The following is a 20,696-nucleotide window of genomic DNA, read 5'->3' on the forward strand; positions in this document are numbered from 1 at the left end:
TTCGAACAAATGTGCAAGAGGCGAAATAGTAGACTACGAAATTCGTACAAAATTGTCGAGGCGTTAGTGGCCACTTGTCTTCGGATCTTCGGATGATGTTAGCTTATCGATCTTCCTGATGTTTGGCCAGCACGAGTGGCAGGCTCAGACCAGCCATTCGTGCTGGCGAAACGCACCTAAAATCTCTAAACAAACGTCGGCCGAAAATTCGAAGATGTAAGTCGACACTCAGGACGAAATTCATACCCACAATGCTATAAAATTTTAAGATCTGTTCTTGTTCCTCATCTTCCTTATAGCTTTTTGCAAATCTTTAGTATTCATACGACGTAGATCGAATTTGATTATTGAAAGCGTACATTACGATACATCATGTTCATTTTCGAATTTTTTATTATGTTTGACCTATTTACTTCTCCTAGGTAGTTCAGTTCTACTTGTTCTGAAGCCAACATTTTCATAGCCCTTTTTACTTAAGAACTTATCTCATGAATCTGTCTGTGCTCGCTGTATGGCATTTATACAATTTCTCCTTCTTTTCTACTTGGCCTGATTATTCAGAAAGGCGTGAACTAGCGCTTTCCTAATACTTTACTTTCTATGAGATGAGAACTGGTTAATCACTTCCTTTCAGACTTTTGGTAATTTCTATCTGTGTGTCTTTTCTCTTGTTCTAACAGCTTTATAAGCAGTCTTCTTTAGACTGGTGTATAGAGTTCCCTCATTTTTCTTATATCTCATTTTGCATTGACGTAGAACGATTTTGATACAGACAGTTCTTTGTCTCGAGCAATAAGGTTTTGAAAACTCTGCTGGTGATGTTTTGCTTTACATAATACCTTAAAAATGACATTTTTCTTCTCAAAAGGCAGCTATCTTAATGATACGTGAGTTAACAAAATTGAGTGTGCACGAACCTCCGCTACCAGCTTAAAAGGACGGTGGAACTTAACAAAGAAAATAATTTTTATCAGGCAACCTAAACCGTCTGGCGTGTCATTCAGGAGTCAAGCAAGCCAGTCAGAAATTCGTTTTGCCGAGTAGGTTTATTCGTTTGTGAAACGCGACCAGTGCGTATTGTTATATGTGTGCTGGAATTGATTGAGAAACTCCGAGAGTATATCATAAACGTGCAGAAAGCAGTCAACAACCAGCTATTTATCTTTTTCATAATGAGCAACGTCATCGGCTTCCGCCTAATCGCTCATCTTCAAATTGCACTGTTTACGGCCGGTTTGATCTATAGCTCACGCTGTTTTGCGTCTATTTCTTTTCCTGTTCGACCGACAACAAAAACTGGTTAGTGACAAGTGATCATTTAAATAAAATCTATGCAAGGCGTGATCTGAATGCAACCGATTATCTATCGACTTCTGTGAGTGTTTTCGGGAACCAGTTCATTGTGAGTATCGTCTAACTGTGAAAATATTTGGTGTAAATGAGAGCGGTCTAGCTTATTTCTAGAGATAGTTTTTAAAACAAAGATTTAGTTTTCGTACAAAAAAGAAAACTTCTACTTTTATTTTTAGCAGTTTCACTTGGCATAATGTTTCTTACTCGAACTGGAAGATAAGTATTCGATTAAAAATGTGATCAGTTTTGCATGTTATATGTTAGTTACACACGCAGTTGCTTACAATTGTCATTGTGAAATTTTGTCATTTGTCAAAAACATGCACTTGATTGACTAACGTTGTATTGAAAAATGTCATCGCATACAGTTTTATGTTCATAAGAAATTTAGGGCTCGTTGGAAGTAGATGATCACTGCCTGTATGGGCCCGAAAGTGGCTGAAATCAGCATTCTTGGAATTAATGACATTAGCGTGAGCTCTTTCCCCTGATAGAAGCATCCGGCGCTTGGGCAGTGCTATTATTCGCGGAATTCCCCACATCCCATCTCCCCTGTGGCCAATTGCGTTCGTTTTGAGAAAATGCCGACTAGCCCCAGGGCACCAATGCCGCCCTACTCTTCGAGCAATTTTCATTTTTATAGTTTGACTGTGCGAGTGCTGTCATTTACCATCTGTACGTTCATCCAGTATGAAGTGCCACCAGCAGCAGCAGCGATCACCTGAGAAGAAGCAGACTATCAGTAAGTGTTTGTCAGTTCTTTTTGCTTTAACAGTGTAGTTCTCATTAGCATAAATCCACCAATTCTACATGCGTGCATCACAACACTCCAACGTGGCGTTAATGTTATGATGGTTCTATGCACGTGTATTTTACTGATGCTCTGGCCTATTTTCATAAATTAAAAACATTTATACTTGGGTTTTTGTTGTTATTATTACAGATAGGACTCGCAGAAGTTCCTGTCTGAACTGCAGCAGCAGTAGCAGCAGTATCACAAGCAGAAACTTTCCACAGAATGTCTTCCCGACCTTGCAGACCTAATGTTGTTCGACTTTGTTTTAGCGTAGTATCAGTGCCAGCAGTCCATAGAATTTCTATCCCAGCTTTCGAACTCGGTGTTGTTGAATTATTGAGCACCACAACCGCAGCTGGACCTTGTGCCGCAGAAGAGTACTGCTTTTCGCCAACACTTATAACGTGACTGCAAGTGAATCTAAGAGTGTGAATGAGGGCCTATCACTGGTCTGTGACTTTCGTGTGATAATAGAAGTGGAAATCGCACAAGTCGTTAGGGCTAATGTCTATATTAATGGTTCGAGAGGGACTACATTTGTGGCATGATGGAATATATAAAGATGAAAATGACAGACGAGTATGATGCATTTCACACTCTGATTGACATTCACATGCTTGGTCGTAAGGTGTCTGTAGTAGAAATGTATAATAAGGAATTAAATTCATGGTGAACGAACATATATCTAAAACATTCAAGTTTTGTTATACTTAAATCTACGATTGTGAGTTATGAATTGCAACAGGTTGTGTCATTTGAGCCCATCTGTAAGAGGAACATAATATGAATTTGTTGAGTATTTGCACAGTAAGTACCAAGTGGGTGCATAAATGCCTGTATCCCCCCCCCCCCCCCCCCTGTACCAAAGTCTTTAAGTGTAGAACTTATCAAGTCCATAGAGACTGTTCATGAAAGGTATTCCAGTGTATGGGCTCAATGCAATACAGGCCGAATTTAATGCATATGGAGGAAAACTTTTCTTGAAATACTGTGCTACAAAGTAATTATTGCAAATAAATGTATGTAAGTAACTGAACCAGAAAACATTACATTCCCTTCAAAAATATCGCTGTTATTTCCCTCCAGCCCTCTACAGCTATTCTGACTCGTTAGCAGCAAGAAACGCAATTTATAAAAGGGCTTTCTTTAAACATGCATAATGTATAGTTTTAACACTGCTACTATTATTGGTGCTGACATGACCGCTGCCTGTTCTCCTATTTGTCTTTATTGGAGACTGCATTACAATTTACATCACAACGTGGACGAGGATATTGAAAATACTGATTTTTGTTGGCGTTTAGACATGCAATAGTTAGAAATCGTCAATGTAGTAAGTTACACTGACAGTACGACAATAGTAATATCATAGCATGGTCTGTAAAATCAAGGTCTTTTATAAATAATGAGGATGAAGCAAGCAGTATGCTCTCCATTTAGCTAGTGCATTAAAAGTATCCGAATGATCTGATGGCTTCGCACCGGCATCGCGTCCATGACACTCCAGATTTCAATTGGTGTCACACTGGCGTTATGCCGGTAAGGTTCTTGCCCCACAAAGGCATTGCACCAGTGCATGTGGAAATACGTAGCGACGCGACAGCATCAAACCAGCCGCGCGTCACATCTGCATAATATTTTACGCCAGCATATACACCACAATAACACCACTTGTACATCATACGTACGTCACACATATGTCGGGGTAAGATACTTTGACAATGAAAAAAATAATTCCATAGTTTTCAACTGTGAATGTGCTTACTGTGTAAACGTAGAAAAAAAAGTGTAATGTAAATAACTGCCTGGCTGACGTTAAGTGTAGCACTCGAGCAAGAGTTGATTGCAGTATCACAAAATAATCTACTTGGACGTATCTAAATTATTTATCAATAATTTGCTGTTGCTCCACTGCTGTTTGGCAGTTTGCTCTCCACTCTAGGTCCGTGTTCTATGATGAAAGGATTAGGATATAAGTATCGAGGAAAGATGTCTTGCTCTGTCCTCTGCGCCCATCTACATAAAAAACATTCGACTGAACTCGCATTTTCTACATTATCTACCGAGTCAGTTATTAAGTGATTACTAAGAAAGTATCGATTATAACAGTACATGTCGAGATGATGAACTCACATACATAGGAAAGGATGTACTGGCGGGATCTTTTCATTCCGCGGGCCAGTGCTCTACCAACTAAGCAACCGAAGCACCACTTACGGCCCGTCCTCACAGTTTTACTTCCGTCAGTACCTCAATCCCTCGCCTCCTATCCTCCAAAATATACAGAATGTCTCTTGCCAAACTTTTCTATACTAGTGCTCCTGAATGAAAGTATATTGCGCAGAAATGGCTTAGACACAGCCTTGGAGATGTTTCCAGAATGAAATTTTCACTTTGTAGCAGAATGTGCACTGTGATGAAACATCCTGGCAGATTAAAACTATGTACCGGACCGAGACTCGGACTTGGGTCTTTCGCATTTTGCATACACGTGGGCTACCAAATGAGCTATCTAAGGTCAGATCAGGACCCTTCCTCACAGATTTACTGTGGCCACTACCTCACCTCCTACACTCCTTACTTGGCAGAAGCTCTCCTGCGGAGTTTGCAAGAGTAGCACTTCAGGATTAAAGAATACTGCGGAGACCATGACTTAGCGACAGCTTGGGGGATGTTTCAAGAATAAAATTTTCACTCTGCAGCGGAGTGTGCGTTGTATGAAACTTCCGGGGAGATTAAAATTGTATACCAGACTAGGACTCGAACTCGGGATCTTGCGTTGCTCAGGCAAGTACTCTACTAACTTTATTTAAAAATCAAGTTGGTTTAATTTGTCGGCACAGAGCACAAAATAATGCCGCCTATTACAAAACTTTCAGTAATGGAAAACGTATATATATATATATATATATATATATATATATATATATATATATATATATATATATATATATATATCATCAAATGATGATGGCGTCCTCTTGGGTAAAATATTCCGGAGGTAAAATAGTCCCCCATTCGGATCTCCGGGCGGGGACTACTCAGGAGGACGTCGTTATCAGGAGAAAGAAAACTGGCGTTCTACGGATCGGAGCGTGGGATGTCAGATCCCTTAATCGGGCAGGTAGGTTAGAAAATTTAAAAAGGGAAATGGATAGGTTAAAGTTAGATATAGTGGGAATTAGTGAAGTTCGGTGGCAGGAGGAACAAGACTTCTGGTCAGGTGACTACAGGGTTATAAACACAAAGTCAAATAGGGGTAATGCAGGAGTAGGTTTAATAATGAATAGGAAAATAGGAATGCGGGTAAGCTACTACAAACAGCGTAGTGAACGCATTATTGTGGCCAAGATAGATACGAAGCCCACACCTACTACAGTAGTACAAGTTTATATGCCAACTAGCTCTGCAGATGAGGAAGAAATTGAAGAAATGTATGATGAAATAAAAGAAATTATTCAGACAGTGAAGGGAAACGAAAATTTAATAGTCATGGGTGACTGGAATTCGAGTGTAGGAAAAGGGAGAGAAGGAAACATAGTAGGTGAATAGGGATTGGTGCTAAGAAATGAAAGAGGAAGCCGCCTGGTAGAATTTTGCACAGAGCACAACTTAATCATAGCTAACACTCGGTTTAAGAATCATGATAGAAGGTTGTATACATGGAAGAACCCTGGAGATACTAAAAGGTATCAGATAGATTATATAATGGTAAGACAGAGATTTAGGAACCAGGTTTTAAATTGTAAGACATTTCCAGGGGCAGATGTGGAGTCTGACCACAATTTATTGGTTATGACCTGTAGATTAAAACTGAAGAAACTGCAAAAAGGTGGGAAGTTAAGGAGATGGGACCTGGATAAACTGACTAAACCAGAGGTTGTACAGAGTTTCAGGGAGAGCATAAGGGAACAATTGACAGGAATGGGGGAAAGAAATACAGTAGAAGAAGAATGGGTAGCTTTAAGGGATGAAGTAGTGAAGGCAGCAGAGGATCAAGTAGTGAAAAGAAGAGGGCTAGTAGAAATCCTTGGGTAACAGAAGAAATATTGAATTTAATTGATGAAAGGAGAAAATATAAAAATGCAGTAAGTGAAGCAGGCAAAAAGGAATACAAACGTCTCAAAAATGAGATCGACAGGAAGTGCAAAATGGCTAAGCAGGGATGGCTAGAGGACAAATGTAAGGATGTAGAGGTTTATCTCTCTAGGAGTAAGATAGATACTGCCTACAGGAAAATTAAAGAGACGTTTGGAGAAAGGAGAACCACTTGCATGAATATTAAGAGCTTTGATGGAAATCCAGTTCTAAGCAAAGATGGGAAAGCAGAAAGGTGGAAGGAGTATATAGAGGGCTTATACAAGGGCGATGTACTTGAGGACAATATTATGGAAATGGAAGAGGATGTAGATGAAGATGAAATGGGAGATATGATATTGCGTGAAGAGTTTGACAGAGCGCTGAAAGACCTGAGTCGAAACAAGGCCCCCGGAGTAGACAACATTCCGTTAGAACTACTGACAACCTTGGGAGAGCCAGTCCTGACAAAACTCTACCATCTGGTGAGCAAGATGTATGAGACAGGCGAAATACCCTCAGACTTCAAGAAGAATATAATAATCCCAATCCCAAAGAAAGCAGGTGTTGACATATGTGAAAATTACCGAACTATCAGTTTAATAAGTCACAGCTGCAAAACACTAACGCGAATTCTTTACAGACGGATGGAAAAACTGATAAAAGCCGACCTCAGGGAAGATCAGTTTGGATTCTGTAGAAATGTTGGAACACGTGAGGCAATACTGACCCTACGATTTATCTTAGAAGAAAGATTAAGGAAAGGCAAACCTACGTTTCTAGCATTTGTAGACTTAGAGAAAGCTTTTGACAATGTTGATTGGAATACTCTCTTTCAAATTCTGAAGGTGGCAGTGGTAAAATACAGGGAGTGAAAGGCTATTTACAATTTGTACAGAAAGCAGATGGCAGTCATACGAGTCGAGGGGTATGAAAGGGAAGCAGCGGTTGGGATGGGAGTGAGACAGGATTGTAGCCTATCCCCGATGTTATTCAATCTGTAAATTGAGCAAGCAGTAAAGGAAACAAAAGAAAAGTTCGGAGTAGGTATTAAAATCCATGGAGAAGAAATAAAAACGTTGAGGTTCGCCGATGACATTGTAATTCTGTCAGAGACAGCAAAGGACTTGGAAGAGCAGTTGATCGGAATGGATAGTGTCTTGAAGGGAGGATATAAGATGAACATCAACAAAAGCAAAACGAGAATAATGGAATGTAGTCGAATTAAGTCTGGTGATGTTGAGGGTATTAGATTAGGAAATGAGACACTTAAAGTAGTAAAGGAGTTTTGCTATTTGGGGAGCAAAATAACTGATGATGGTCGAAGTAGAGAGGATATAAAATGTAGACTGGCAATGGCAAGGAAAGCGTTTCTGAGGAAGAGAAATTTGTTAACATCGAGTATAGATTTAAGTGTCAGGAAGTCGTTTCTGAAAGTATTTGTATGGAGTGTAGCCATGTATGGAAGTGAAACATGGACGGTAAATAGTTTGGACAAGAAGAGAATAGAAGCTTTCGAAATGTGGTGCTACAGAAGAATGCTGAAGATTAGATGGGTAGATCACATAACTAATGAGGAAGTATTGAATAGGACTGGGGAGAAGAGAAGTTTGTGGCACAACTTGACCAGAAGAAGGGATCGGTTGGTAGGACATGTTCTGAGGCATCAAGGGATCACCAATTTAGTATTGGAGGGCAGCGTGGAGGGTAAAAATCGTAGAGGGAGACCAAGAGATGAATGCACTAAGCAGATTCAGAAAGATGTAGGTTGCAATAGGTACTGGGAGATGAAGAAGCTTGCACAGGATAGAGTAGCATGGAGAGCTGCATCAAACCAGTCTCAGGACTGAAGACCACAACAACAACATATATATATATATATATATATATATATATATATATATATATATATATATAGATATAAGCCGTATCACGGCCCCAGTGTAATTGATTATAGTATTAATATTCAGTCATTCATATATTACTCTTTTGTCTCTTGAATAATCATAATTGTATCATTGCACGTCAAGGCTTCGGGCTCCTCCTTGCGATAATGACCGTCGTGAAGATTAAGTCTGGTAAAGGAGAATTCCCGTTCCAGGTGAAGAACAACCGTCACTTTGTGTGTCAATTTTCCTTCCGAGGTTCAGCTATAAAAATGATTCCTCCGCTCCGGATACGAACCGGCGACCTATGGATTTCTGCTTACAGAACCTCTACCGTCCACCTACATTTTTCGAGTCTTTAGTTCGAGTTTTAATTCCTTTTTGAGTACTTTGTCATTTTCGTTCGTAATTATTTGCAGTGTCAACCAACCAGCGTGTGAAGGATGACATTTCAAGGTCCTGCTGAGGCCTTCACGGCTACTGTAATAGCCTCGGGGCCCACGAAGTCCACAACGTATTTCGCCCTCAGCAGCTATCCCCTACTTGTTGCCATCATCCCTACACGTACCACAATAATAAACTGAACAGTTACATGTTTCTTATCGTACACCCGACTTTTGGAAATTGATGTTTAACATATTTCCAAATTGTACTTTCTGATCTTTTAATGAGAGTGTGCGAAAATACTCTTTTTCGATGTACGTTTGAAACTCCAGTAGGCTGTCATCTCCTTTCCTGTTAATAATATGATAGACATAATTCCCGAAAAGCCACACTATGGCGTCGTTTTTCATGTAGGCATAAGCTACCTGATCTGGAATCAACAAGTCGGAGATTTCTACATATTTACTATCAATTCGTTTTAGCAAAGCTATTTTTCTTTTGATGTCCTTCAATATATCCAAATAACGACCACATGTAAATCTGTGTGAGAGCGTTTCAACAAGAAGGCATTTTTGACATAGATTTGTGTCACATAAACCAATAGCATAATGTTTCTAATTTGTACTTATAACATTATTGGCGACTTCGTAGCAGGAGCCCTTCACTTTACTTGATAACACATATGTGGCGAGATTTTTCCAGACTATCTTCCAATTCTTATCTGGACATTTCTGTCCAATTTTGTTCCGTTTCATATTTTGCATCATCACTTCTACGACAGAACGGTTGTTTGCGTCTGTCTGGTTTCTTCGCTTGATTCTGATGTAACTAAGTTCAATGTGTTTACACGAAAGACTAGAGGGGGAGGTTATAGCGTACCGCTAATGACGGCAAAGCGCGGAAGGTCGAGCCGCCAGGCCTTAGGAGTGGGCTTCCAAGCCTGACGTTAAAAGATAGAACTGGAAATCAGGTGAAATAAAGAAAATATATTTCAGTGCACAGGATACAAAGGGTGCGCCTAGGGAAGACGTTATCAGTTGTAGGCCAGTCTTGGAGGTGGAATAACTAATTAAAGTGGGCAAAGGGAGGGGAGGCGGTTTATTTTAACTTCTGCTGGTGGTCGGTCATGGAGCGCAGGGCCAGAGGCTCTGCCTCCCAAGAAAGACGCCTGTTCTGTTAGAAGTCTGGATCACATGAGAGAGAATCAACTTCGCTCTGCCGTGCAGAACCCTCCTATGTCCATACACGTGACTCGCGCCGGCTGCTGTGACCGAGCGGTTCTAGGCGCTTCAGTCTGGAACCGCGTGACTGCTACGGCCGCAGGTTCGAATCCTGCCTCGGGCATGGATGTGTGTGATGTCCATAGGTTGGTTACGTTTAAGTAGTTCTAAGTTCTAGGGGACTGATGAGCTCAGATGTTAAGTCCCATAGTGCTCCAAGCCATTTGAAACACGTGACACCCTCCACGCACGCTACTAGCGTGGCGTGAATTCGCTAACAATTTAAGCAAAGGGCGGCAGGCGTCGCTTGACAGCAGCTTTAACCGGTCACAACTGTCTCCGTTCTGAGAAGCAGGCAGCTTATGTCACGTAGGCAAAGCTGAATTACACGGGGAAAAAACTTATAAAGACTTGACTGAGGCCTTTGTAATAAAATTTTTAAACCATTTCCCTACAATATTTCCGGAATGCCTGCCACCTTGTACATTCTTCCCTCTTCCAGAGGTGTGTGACTCACATTGTTTACAAAAAGGTGTGAGTGACTCTCCAGAATGACAGCTTGCCATAGTAGGGGCCTTAAAATTTATGGTAGGGGTCTGTTACAATCGTTTGGATTTTGTGTAAGTTGAAGGGGATTACACATAGTGAAGTTTATCATATTTCATCATATAAGGAAATAATAAAATATTAAATGTTCAAATTTTGTGCATAAATAAAATAACCTCTTTAATAACTGAAATCATTATTATTCAAATAATCAGATCTTAAAATAAACGGTACAAACGAATGTAACTCATGCCATAGAGCTTCACAGAAGAGGAATGAGCTATTATGGTTTCTGTTAGATTCAGGGAAAAAATCTATTATTAATTTGCACTTGCAGTACTAAACTCAGTGTCGTACAAAGTAGATAGTGGCGAATTGAATCAGTACTGATCATTTAATGGCTTACAGGCGCCTCCAAAAAATTGAAGTCGTTTGTATTGCCTGGCAAATATTAATCTCGTTGCTACATAGCGAACAAATATTAAATTATAAAATGTACAACAGCATTACAGAATACTTAATTTTCTAAAAGCCGGTCCCAAGCCCGGTTGAAAAAGGAGGAGGGGGAGGAGTAACACCTCGTTAAAAAAACCTTGGTTCACCTGGCCCGGGTGGTAGTACCTCGTGAGGGTCCCTTGCCAGGGGAACGGTGAAGACCTCAACGGCAGTGTTTGCGGCGATCATCAGAACGGCGGAACTGGCGGAAGAGGCAGGCTTTTGTATAAAAGCACCAGACTGTAGCGTCTGTTCCCACAGTGGTCGGCTGCAAAAGGCGTCTGTCCCACATGTTAGTGGCGGCCTCACTTATAATTCTAAGCTAAATGCTTGAATTTTTATCATCGAAAGGTTCAACTACCTTTCCCACAAACCAAACTTTAACCTAAGACATGATGGTAAATTTCAAAATGAAAACTACTCCAGGAAGTAACTAATCTTCCATCGCTATTCATGGCGGTGCAACTAGGCCTTTGGATTCTGGAGAGCCTAGAACATCATGTAAGGAAGAGTCGGAGCTTCCTAGTACTTCTTCAAAGATAAGACCCAAGAAAAAACAACTACTGGGGACTCTGAATATCAACACACTTATGAAAGTTGGAAAACTAAAACACCTAACAGACACTCTCAATCAACGCTACATACTTATATTAGCTCTTCAAGAAACAAGGTATCTGAATGAAAATGCATTTGAATCAGGTGGATACAGGATCTACAAAGGAAAATCAGCCATTAAAAATTCCAATAATACGACTATATTAGGGACCGCATTTATGGTCAAACAGCAACTTACGGAATCAAACTAATTTTAGCTCCCCATCAGAACGAATTTCATTTCTGACGTTCAAGTCAGGCAATAAACGCTACACTATTATAAATGCACATGCACCTATTAACCAACATAACAGAACAAATGTTGACAAAGTGGAAGATTTTTGGGAAATGCTTGAACACAAAACATCCATATTACCAAAAGAACATATAAAAATGTTAGTGGGAGACGTTAATGCACAAGTTGGCAAAGAAACAAAATTTAAATCAGTAGTTGGAGATTATCCAGCATATGCAAGAACCAACAGAAATGGGGAAAGACTCACAGATTTTTGTAGACAGTTTAAACTAAAATTAATGTCGACATGTTTCAGGAAACTTGCAAGAAAGAAAAAAACGTGGGTATCGCCTAATCCAAATCAAGGTGAATATCAGTTGGACCATGTGGCAAAAACGACTTGCAACTACAAGGAAATCTTGGATGTCAGAGTGAGGAAGGGCCTAAACATAGACTCAGATCATTATCTGACAGAAATAAAGACCATGTTCCAACCAAACAAACCAAAACCAAGAACATTTCCAAGAGTAAACACTAAATTTCTCCTGCACAAGCAGGACAAATTCTGTCATATGCTAAACACAAGAAAAATGGATAATTGGAAAGAATTTAAGGAAACAATGATAGAGTCAGTTAAAGAAATGGGACAGCCACGAAGAATACCAAAACACAGATGGTGGAACGAGCTGTGTATGAAGCAATTGACAATCGACTAAAGGCATGGAAAAAATGGAACAGTAATAAGAAACACGAATACTGGGAAGAGTTTAAAGAAGAAAGGAAAAAGACAGCAAAAATCATCAGATCAGTGAAGAGAAAATATGACAAAGACAGATTAGAAGAAATGGATTCTGATTTCAAAAGGAACAACACTAGAGACTTCTATAAGACTTTCAGAGAAGTTTTAACAGGATTCCAGTCACCAAGTTTACATTTTAAAGGTAAAAATGGAAAAATGGTTTTAAGCAATAAAGAGAACTGCCAAATCTTAGCTGAATACTTTGAAAATCTATTAAATTGTGAGGAGCCTAATGACAGGTTGCAATTTCAAAAACCACAACATGAAAATCCACCGTCGGAACCACCTACAGTAGAAGAAATAGAAAATATTATCAAAGCATTGAAGAATAACAAAGCACCAGGTAAGGATGGGATAGTGGCAGAAATGTGGAAACTAGGGTGCTTATCCGCATGTCAGAAAATTCACAAAGTAATTAAAGACATTTGGACAAAAGGAATCATACCCAGTGACTGGAAACAAGCATTGATCCACCCTCTCCATAAAAAAGGAGATAAAACAGACACCACCAACTACAGGGGCATATCCTTGTTACCAGTGACATACAAAATACATTCTAAAGCACTTTTAAATAGAATAGAGGAACAAGCAGGACCTAATATATGAGATTATCAAGCAGGATTTAGAAAAGGTAGATCATGTGCACAACAGATTCTTAATTTAAAAACAATTTTGAGAGTGAGAGCTATACAAAATAAAAGTACAGTAGTTACTTTCGTAGGCTGCAAGAAGGCCTACTACTCAGTTGACAGACAAACACTATTCCAGATACTTTATGAATCAAGGATAGATGAAAACACGAGAAGACTTGTTGAACAAACGCTCACAGATACAACATCAAGAATTAAGTTTCAAGGCGAAATTTCTGAACCATTCAAAATCAAAACAGAGTTCGACAAGGTGACGCACTGTCCCCAATTCTCTTTAACTTGGTTTTAGATAAAGTAGTAAAAACATGGGAAAACACATTAAAAAGCAGAGGCACAAAGGGTATAAGCATGGGCCAAGGAAAGAACAAATTTGAAGTAAAATGTTTAGCCTTTGCGGATGATATGGCATTGATAACTGAAAACCGAACAGACGCAACAGTTATGCTTGATATGTTACACGAGATTGCTGAAAAGACTGGGCTAAAAATATCCTACGAAAAAACCGAGTATATAGAACACGAACATAATACAGAAAAGTTTATGAAAACAAAGTATGGAAAAATTAAAAGAGTTGATAGATTCAAATACCTGGGGGAGTGGATCCAAGCCAATGGACTGGATAACACAACAAATAAAGAAAGAATAAAATAGTTGAAATTTGCATATAAATTAACACAAAACTACTACAATAAGAAATCCATATCCATACAAGCAAAGATTAAACATTATAATTCAGTTATTAGGACACAAGCAACATATGGATCAGAGTGCCTAACATTGAATAAGAAAGGCGAATTAAGAGAACTAGAAGAAAGAGAGAGAAAAATATTAAGAAAAATTCTAGGTCCTGAGAAAAACAAGGAAAATAGGTGGATTAAAAGGAGAAATGAAGACCTATACAAAAATACAGAAAAGATTACAGATACAATGAGGAAGAGACGGCTAAAATTTTATGGACATTTAAAAAGAATGGAAGAAACACAGATTACAAAGAAAATTTTTGATTACGTTAGTAAGCTGAAAAAAACTGTAGGATGGATAGAAGCAGTAAAGAAAGACGCCAACAAAATAGGTGTTACTGAAGAAATAATACGTGACAGGAATAACTTTAGGCTACTTATAGAAAACGCAAACTATGAAGAAGATGCGCCAAAACCTCGACCCAAGAGAGTGTGGACAGATGAGCAGAGACGAGCAGTTGGCGAGAAAATGAAGAAGTACTGGGAAGAACGAAAGAAAAAGAAACACCATAAGTCTTAAGTTGTATGCGGTCCATAGCTGGCCAAATTCATAAATAAATTTAAAAAAACTCGTTGTCTTTGGGTCACAAACATAATAAATCATCTCAATGAAAAACATTGGACCTTATTTGTGTAAGAACTGAATTAAGTACATTTGACAAATAGTAATAACATACGTGAAATCTTGCTACGTCCTCCGCCTATTAGTTATGGGCAATAATTGCACAAAGTTTCGCAGGCTATAAAATATTAACAATTTCACTAAAATGTCGAAACCTATTAGGAAGTTAAGGAGATGGTGTACCGCAAACCACACGAAAAACTTATCTACATTAATCTATGTTAAATTATATAAGTAGAATACCTTTTCTCATACTGACAAGATGCTGGAATTATGGATAAAATCAGGGGATAACCAAGTCTACACAACAAGATCCACGAATGTCTAATTTTAAAACTGTTTACTTACCTTAAGACATTTTATATTACCTTATAGAGTAACGCTATTTCAAAACATGGCATATTGAAATAAGAGTATACAGAAAGAGAGACACAGTGCAATATTACACCTACAGCAAAGTGATGCAGTAGTTCCACGGAAAAAATTGTAGTACAAACTAGTTGGAAAATCTGATTAACTGTCGCTGCCTCAATTTTCCATACGTCGTTGGAAATGGCCAATAAAGCCCAGTAATAGCGAAAATCTGAGAGAAGAAAAAGAAAACCATTGACTTGAAAACCATTTTAAATTACCTAATGGGGGTAATCACATCACTTAGTTTTCCACGTAAAGTAATTAGTCATAACTGAGATAACTGAAACTTAACAGGGTTGAAATGTGACCAATTTGTGATCTGAATGGATACTGGTTTACACAACAAATAATACTGAATTCATAAGTGGTTACCTTCTACAGTTCTCGTAAGTTACAGTTCAAAATTCGACATAATATTGTCCATCTGCGAAATGAGAGTATGGTATGACTTTATATGTTTGTGGCGAATGCACTTCGTGTAAGAACTTCCTAGTCATAATGCAGTTTCAGTTGTAGGAAACACACACTACTTTAAATGATTATCGAACCAGAAGCACAAAATAAAATTATCAACATGTATCACGTCGTTACATCATAATTATAAAAAGAACATAAGGCAAAAGTATTAGAGGGATCAGATCTGTGGTAAACCGTTCATGTCCATTATCCTGCGGAAGAACACTACTCACTATCTCACCAAAAGCATGGTAGTACTCTGTGTCAATTTGACAGGAAAACTCGTGACAAATTAACAATGTTCTTTAAACCAAGGAGGTAAAACGCGAAAATACAACAAGGAAGTACAAGATCTAGTGCTGATGTCACTCAACCACTATGATCTACAAGAACAACTGAAGGGCAAGATCAAAGACAGCACTTACTACATTATCAATTGAAAATAAGTACCAATTACAACATAGTTTTTCCTCTAAGACGACAAAGTTCAAGCCGGCCCGTGTGGCCGTGCGGTTCTAGGCGCTTCAGTCTGGAACCGCGTGACCGCTACGGTCGCAGGTTCGAATCCTGCCTCGGGCATGGATGTGCGTGATGTCCTTAGGTTATTTAGGTTTAAGTAGTTCTAAGTTGTAGGGGACTGATGATTACAGATTTTAAGTCCCACAGTGCTCAGAACCATCTGAACCATTTTTTTGACAAAGTTCAAGAAACTATATCTTTCTTGTCAACTGTTCGTAGAGTTTACAATTTTCATATTATCTGGAGGCTTCATATGGTATAAAATAAGACTGTGAAACGAAGTTGTAGGCATGGAGAAATACACAGGTAAAACTCCAGAAATGGTAATTTAAGTACGCGTCCACAACAACAAAACAATTAAAAATATTCTCGACCTATTCATAGAACTTCACATAAAAGAACAGAAAGAATGAATTGAGTTTATAATCAGTTAATAAAATAACTAGAATGTGGTTCAGAGTGACAGAAGCGAACGAATTGTTTTTATACAAACTTCCGACTGACGGGAGAAGAGCACGTGGCTTGCACTGCGGAGAAGAAGAGATGTGCGTATGTGCTTTAATGGCGCATCTCTCTAGTAGGGCGATGGAGGGGGGGGGGGGGGGTATTATCTGCGGCATAACGCACGTCCTGCCTGAGAGGAGAGAGCGGACAACAGCACCGTAAGGTGTAGGAGACGCTGTGTGTTACGAGTAAGACTTGGACAGGGGGCAGGACGGAATACGAGGAGATAAACGGCTCACTGTTGCCGAAGGCGCAAGGAAGGTCGAGTGACGGGAGGGCTGACTGGGACGTTGCGCTTCCAGCACTCGGCACAGTACAAGTGTGCTAGCAAGCGTCCTTGAAGGAAATACATGTTGAGGCGTGTGCCGGCGGTATAATACTAAGTGTGTGTCAAAACAGCGAGTTACTACGGCATCTGAGACCAGGTTAAACATCGATAATAATCAGCACAGGGTGACGCCAAATTCATACATGAAATTTGTATGACAAAAACGAATTGCAACGCAGGATAGGAAACAACGTTTAAGAAGGATCAGTTCAGTACTCGTTTCAGTTCTGAAACAGAAATAGCAGAAATGGAGTTCTAACGCCTCAGACAGTAAACAAGGAATACACAGTTTAAGATTTCAGTGGTGTCCGAGTTAGTTTCTGTGTGTAATCTCAGCAACGTCAAATTCAGGAAACGTTGGCCACCATAGAGGGAATTTATTATTTGCATTGACAGAACAACAGACAACGGCCTTGCCGCAGTGGTAACACCGGTTCCCGTCAGATCACCGAAGTTAAGCGCTGTCGGGCTGAGCTAGCACTTGGATGGGTGACCATCCAGTCTGTTGGCAAGCGGGGTGCACTCAGCCTTTTTGAGGCAAAACTGAGGAGCTGCTTGATTGAGAAGTAGCGGCTCTGGTCTCGGAAACTGACGTACGGCCGGGAGATCGGTATGCTGACCACATGCCGCTCCATATCCGCATCCAGTGAGGCCAGTGGTCTGAGGATGACACGGCGGCCGGTCGGTCCTTTCGGCCTTCATGGCCTGTGTGGAAGTTATTGACACAACAGAGAAGCTCCAGGATAAAACATGCTTTGAAACGAAAGGGACCGACGTTTCAAGGGATATTGCAACTTAAGTTACGCCAGGTAAGTAGTGAACGATTGCTTATTATTTTGCTGGACATTGGTCAAAAATAAATTTTTAAAGAAAGACTGAAGGGAAACGATCATTTCAGTGGACATATGAATTAAAAAAAAGCGCAATTACTTTCAACCCATATGACTGGCGCGTTGAAAGAAAATACTGAAATAAATACTTCTAAACCGACAATGGAATTAGCACGTTTGCAGAGCAATGTAACATTAGTTATGAAAATTAGAAGTATAACTATCTATTGAACAATAAAAGACAGACAGAATACAGACGTCCAAAGAGGGGCTTCGCTGCCCATATTACATTTGACAACAAAACGGAACACTCGCCAAAGCAGATTTGTAAAAAGTATCGTTGTAGAAAGGCTTTGATAAGGTACACTTAATGTATTCTCAGGAAAGGAAAGACACAAAATCCTTGTCAACAAAAAGCTACAGTACATCCAAATTCTACAACAATGCTGAATAACGCAAGTTTCCTAATATCATCAAACAATAAAGACCTGTACAGTAGGTGAGGGAGGGTACCTTTAAATACTTCAAAATACTTAAACTTTTCACAAGATACAAATAGGTATGCAGCTGGTCCATTCTTCTCACAAAAATACTAACGTTAATTATCACTTGAAACTTATTCACTATATAACAGTCAACAGCACAAGTATATTGTTCCAAATAAATTCTTACAGGAAACCTGCGACTTAAAAAACACAGGCAGTAGACAAAACACATTTCAAAAGCTTACGGAATACTTTTCCATAAAGTTCATTACAATTTATGCTCACTCAAAACCTGTGCCATTAAGATAGCTAAGACGGAGAAGAGGAAGTGTAGTGGTAGCGTGTTTATGTGGCTGGCTTATACCAAGGCGACAACTGTGCCGTTCCATGTCTTGTGTTGTACGACGCGGACGCGGTCTCTGGTTATAGTAAGTGTTCACATGTAACAGAAGCTGCAACTTGGACGACTAAAAAAAAAAAAAAAAAAAAAAAATGGTTCCTCAACAGGAAGCTCGCTGCGCGGCAAAATGAATCATTGTTAATGGTTCTGCACATAGACGATTTAACGTCACTCAGTCATCTTCTCTCATACAATTAGCACCTTCATTAGCATTCATTGTAACCTCCTCGGCTTCCACCACAAAACACTATCTGAACAACAAAAAAATCACTTAAAACAACTGACGCAGGAGCTCTTGCCTGCATATGATTACCTTCAGCCATGTTGACCACAGGATCTCTTTCCTGTTCACAAATACCTCATACATCTCGTCATATGAACAAAACTTCACTGCCCTCAGGGGACTAACAGCCGAAGGTCATCATATATCCTTACTTACCAGTAAATCAATTCTCCTTCACCATTCATCATAACTCCTATTACGGTGCATCACTTAATACATCTTAGCTTCGTGCGTTGATTTAACCATTTAATCAACTACCACTTACGGAAAACAGAAGGCATGGACAGAGACAAACTTTAAGATGGAGAAAGAAAATGCAGTAAACCGCAAAAGAAGATAAAGAGAAGACGGGCAAAATTCATCCCTGTCGTTCCGCAATCCAGCATGTCACACAGCGTCCTGTCGGTTTCGACAACACAAGTGCTAATCGTGTATTTACGACTGTGTATGCACTTGGGGCCTCAAGTCGCCTAGCACAAATGGTAAACTGATCGACAATACCAGGGTCGTCAGAATTCAACAGTTTGTCGCTTTTCTTACAAGATGTAGGCGCTGATTTCGCGTCTCTGAATGATCTTGCAATAAAAACACACTCTCATCAAAGTACAAGGATTTAGTGCGCCAACAATTTCGGAAACATTGCAGATGCGGTTTAGAGGCACAGGGAGATATACAGCCCTTGAGGCGCTCACCTCTGTAGAGGAAGGAGTAGGAACATACTTTAAACAAAGTAGGATGGATCGTAACACGAAAACGCAACTGAAGATAACGCCATGAACGGCTGGGAGACTCTGTGCTTGCCAGATATGTTTTGCTATCTACATATTTCTGGAGATTAACTGAAAACTCTCAAAAATATACCCACTGGAACTTCTCATCAAGGCAACTAACCATGAATCACTTCAACGACAATGGAATTTAAAACAAGGATAACAAATCCACTGCAGTACATAAGTCCAACGGTAGTATGTGTTTGCCGCGCGGGGTCGCCGAGCGGTCTAGGGCGTCTTGTCACGGAATGCGCGACTTTCCCCGTCGGAGGTTCGAGTCCTCCCCCCGGGCAAGGGTGTGTTTGTCGTCCTTAGCGTAAGTTAGTTTAGGTTACATTAAGTAGTGTGTAAGTTTAGGGACCGATGACCTCAGCAGTTTGATCTCATAACACCTTACCACAAATTTCCAAATTTGTAGTCTGTGTTTAAATTACACAGGCATTAACTATCCAACGAACATACATCTGAAGTGCTTACCTAGGAACAAATACACATTCAGCTTATCTCGCAATAACTATGCTCACAAAAATTTAGTGTTCAAATCATACTTCTAAATAAAGACACCTCCAAACAACAGGCATAAAATGCAAAATTTAGCTCTATACGATAATTTACTAATCTGAGAGTCCCTATTCGCACTGCACGCTCTTCTCTGTGCAAATGGCCTCAGTGCCTCAGTACATAGCAACACTTACAGTACACTCGTCGTGTCGCGACGCGCGAAATGCGGCGGCGACGGCGACGGCGACGGCGACGGCAGCTGAGTGCCGTACATACGTGGTACTAGCGTAGCGGCGGCATTGACGGTGGAAGCACGTTCCCAGGGGCTGAGGCCATTACCCTAACTTAGGCGGCAGGAGGAGAATGCGCGAAGGCGAACGTGGGCGGCGCCTCTGGGCGGCGCGGCGACAGGTGCGCCACGCAGCAGGGCGACAACAATAGAACCTGCGACAACATCAAACATGAAACAAAAGTAAGCAGTCGCCCTATGGACCGAACAGTGGGGACGTATCGCGATTCTAACACCAATGTGCATGTGCGGTGAGAGGGAAGAAGCTTTGGCGTATCTGTTTACGATGATGATGTACGAGAGGTCGAGCGGGCGACCAAGACTGACGATAAATGAGAGAACCGCAAATCAGGTAAAATAAAGAGAATATATTTCAGTGCACGGGATACAAAGGGAGCGTCCAGGGAGGACGTTACCAGCGGTAGGTCAGCCTTGGAGGTGGAACAACTAATGAAAGTGGACCACGGGAGGGGAGGTGGTTCATTTTAAGTTCTGTTGGTGGCCGGTCAACGAGTGAAGA

The 20,696-nt window shown here is 40.1% G+C and overlaps 1 protein-coding gene across 1 annotated transcript in view; it reads right to left on the reverse strand.

The window, feature by feature from the left end:
• The window catches only part of LOC126158314 (uncharacterized), a 51,643-nt gene extending 31,482 nt beyond the window's left edge, over positions 1 to 20,161 (reverse strand). The window contains exon 1 of the mRNA XM_049916434.1: positions 20,082 to 20,161. Coding sequence (XP_049772391.1) covers positions 20,082 to 20,161 — 80 coding nt within the window. The remainder of the gene's footprint in view (positions 1 to 20,081) is intronic.
• Positions 20,162 to 20,696: the final 535 nt, after the last annotated feature.

Source organism: Schistocerca cancellata, chromosome 2 (genome assembly GCF_023864275.1).
Source record: "Schistocerca cancellata isolate TAMUIC-IGC-003103 chromosome 2, iqSchCanc2.1, whole genome shotgun sequence".
In the NCBI taxonomy this organism is placed as follows: Eukaryota; Metazoa; Arthropoda; class Insecta; order Orthoptera; family Acrididae; genus Schistocerca; species Schistocerca cancellata.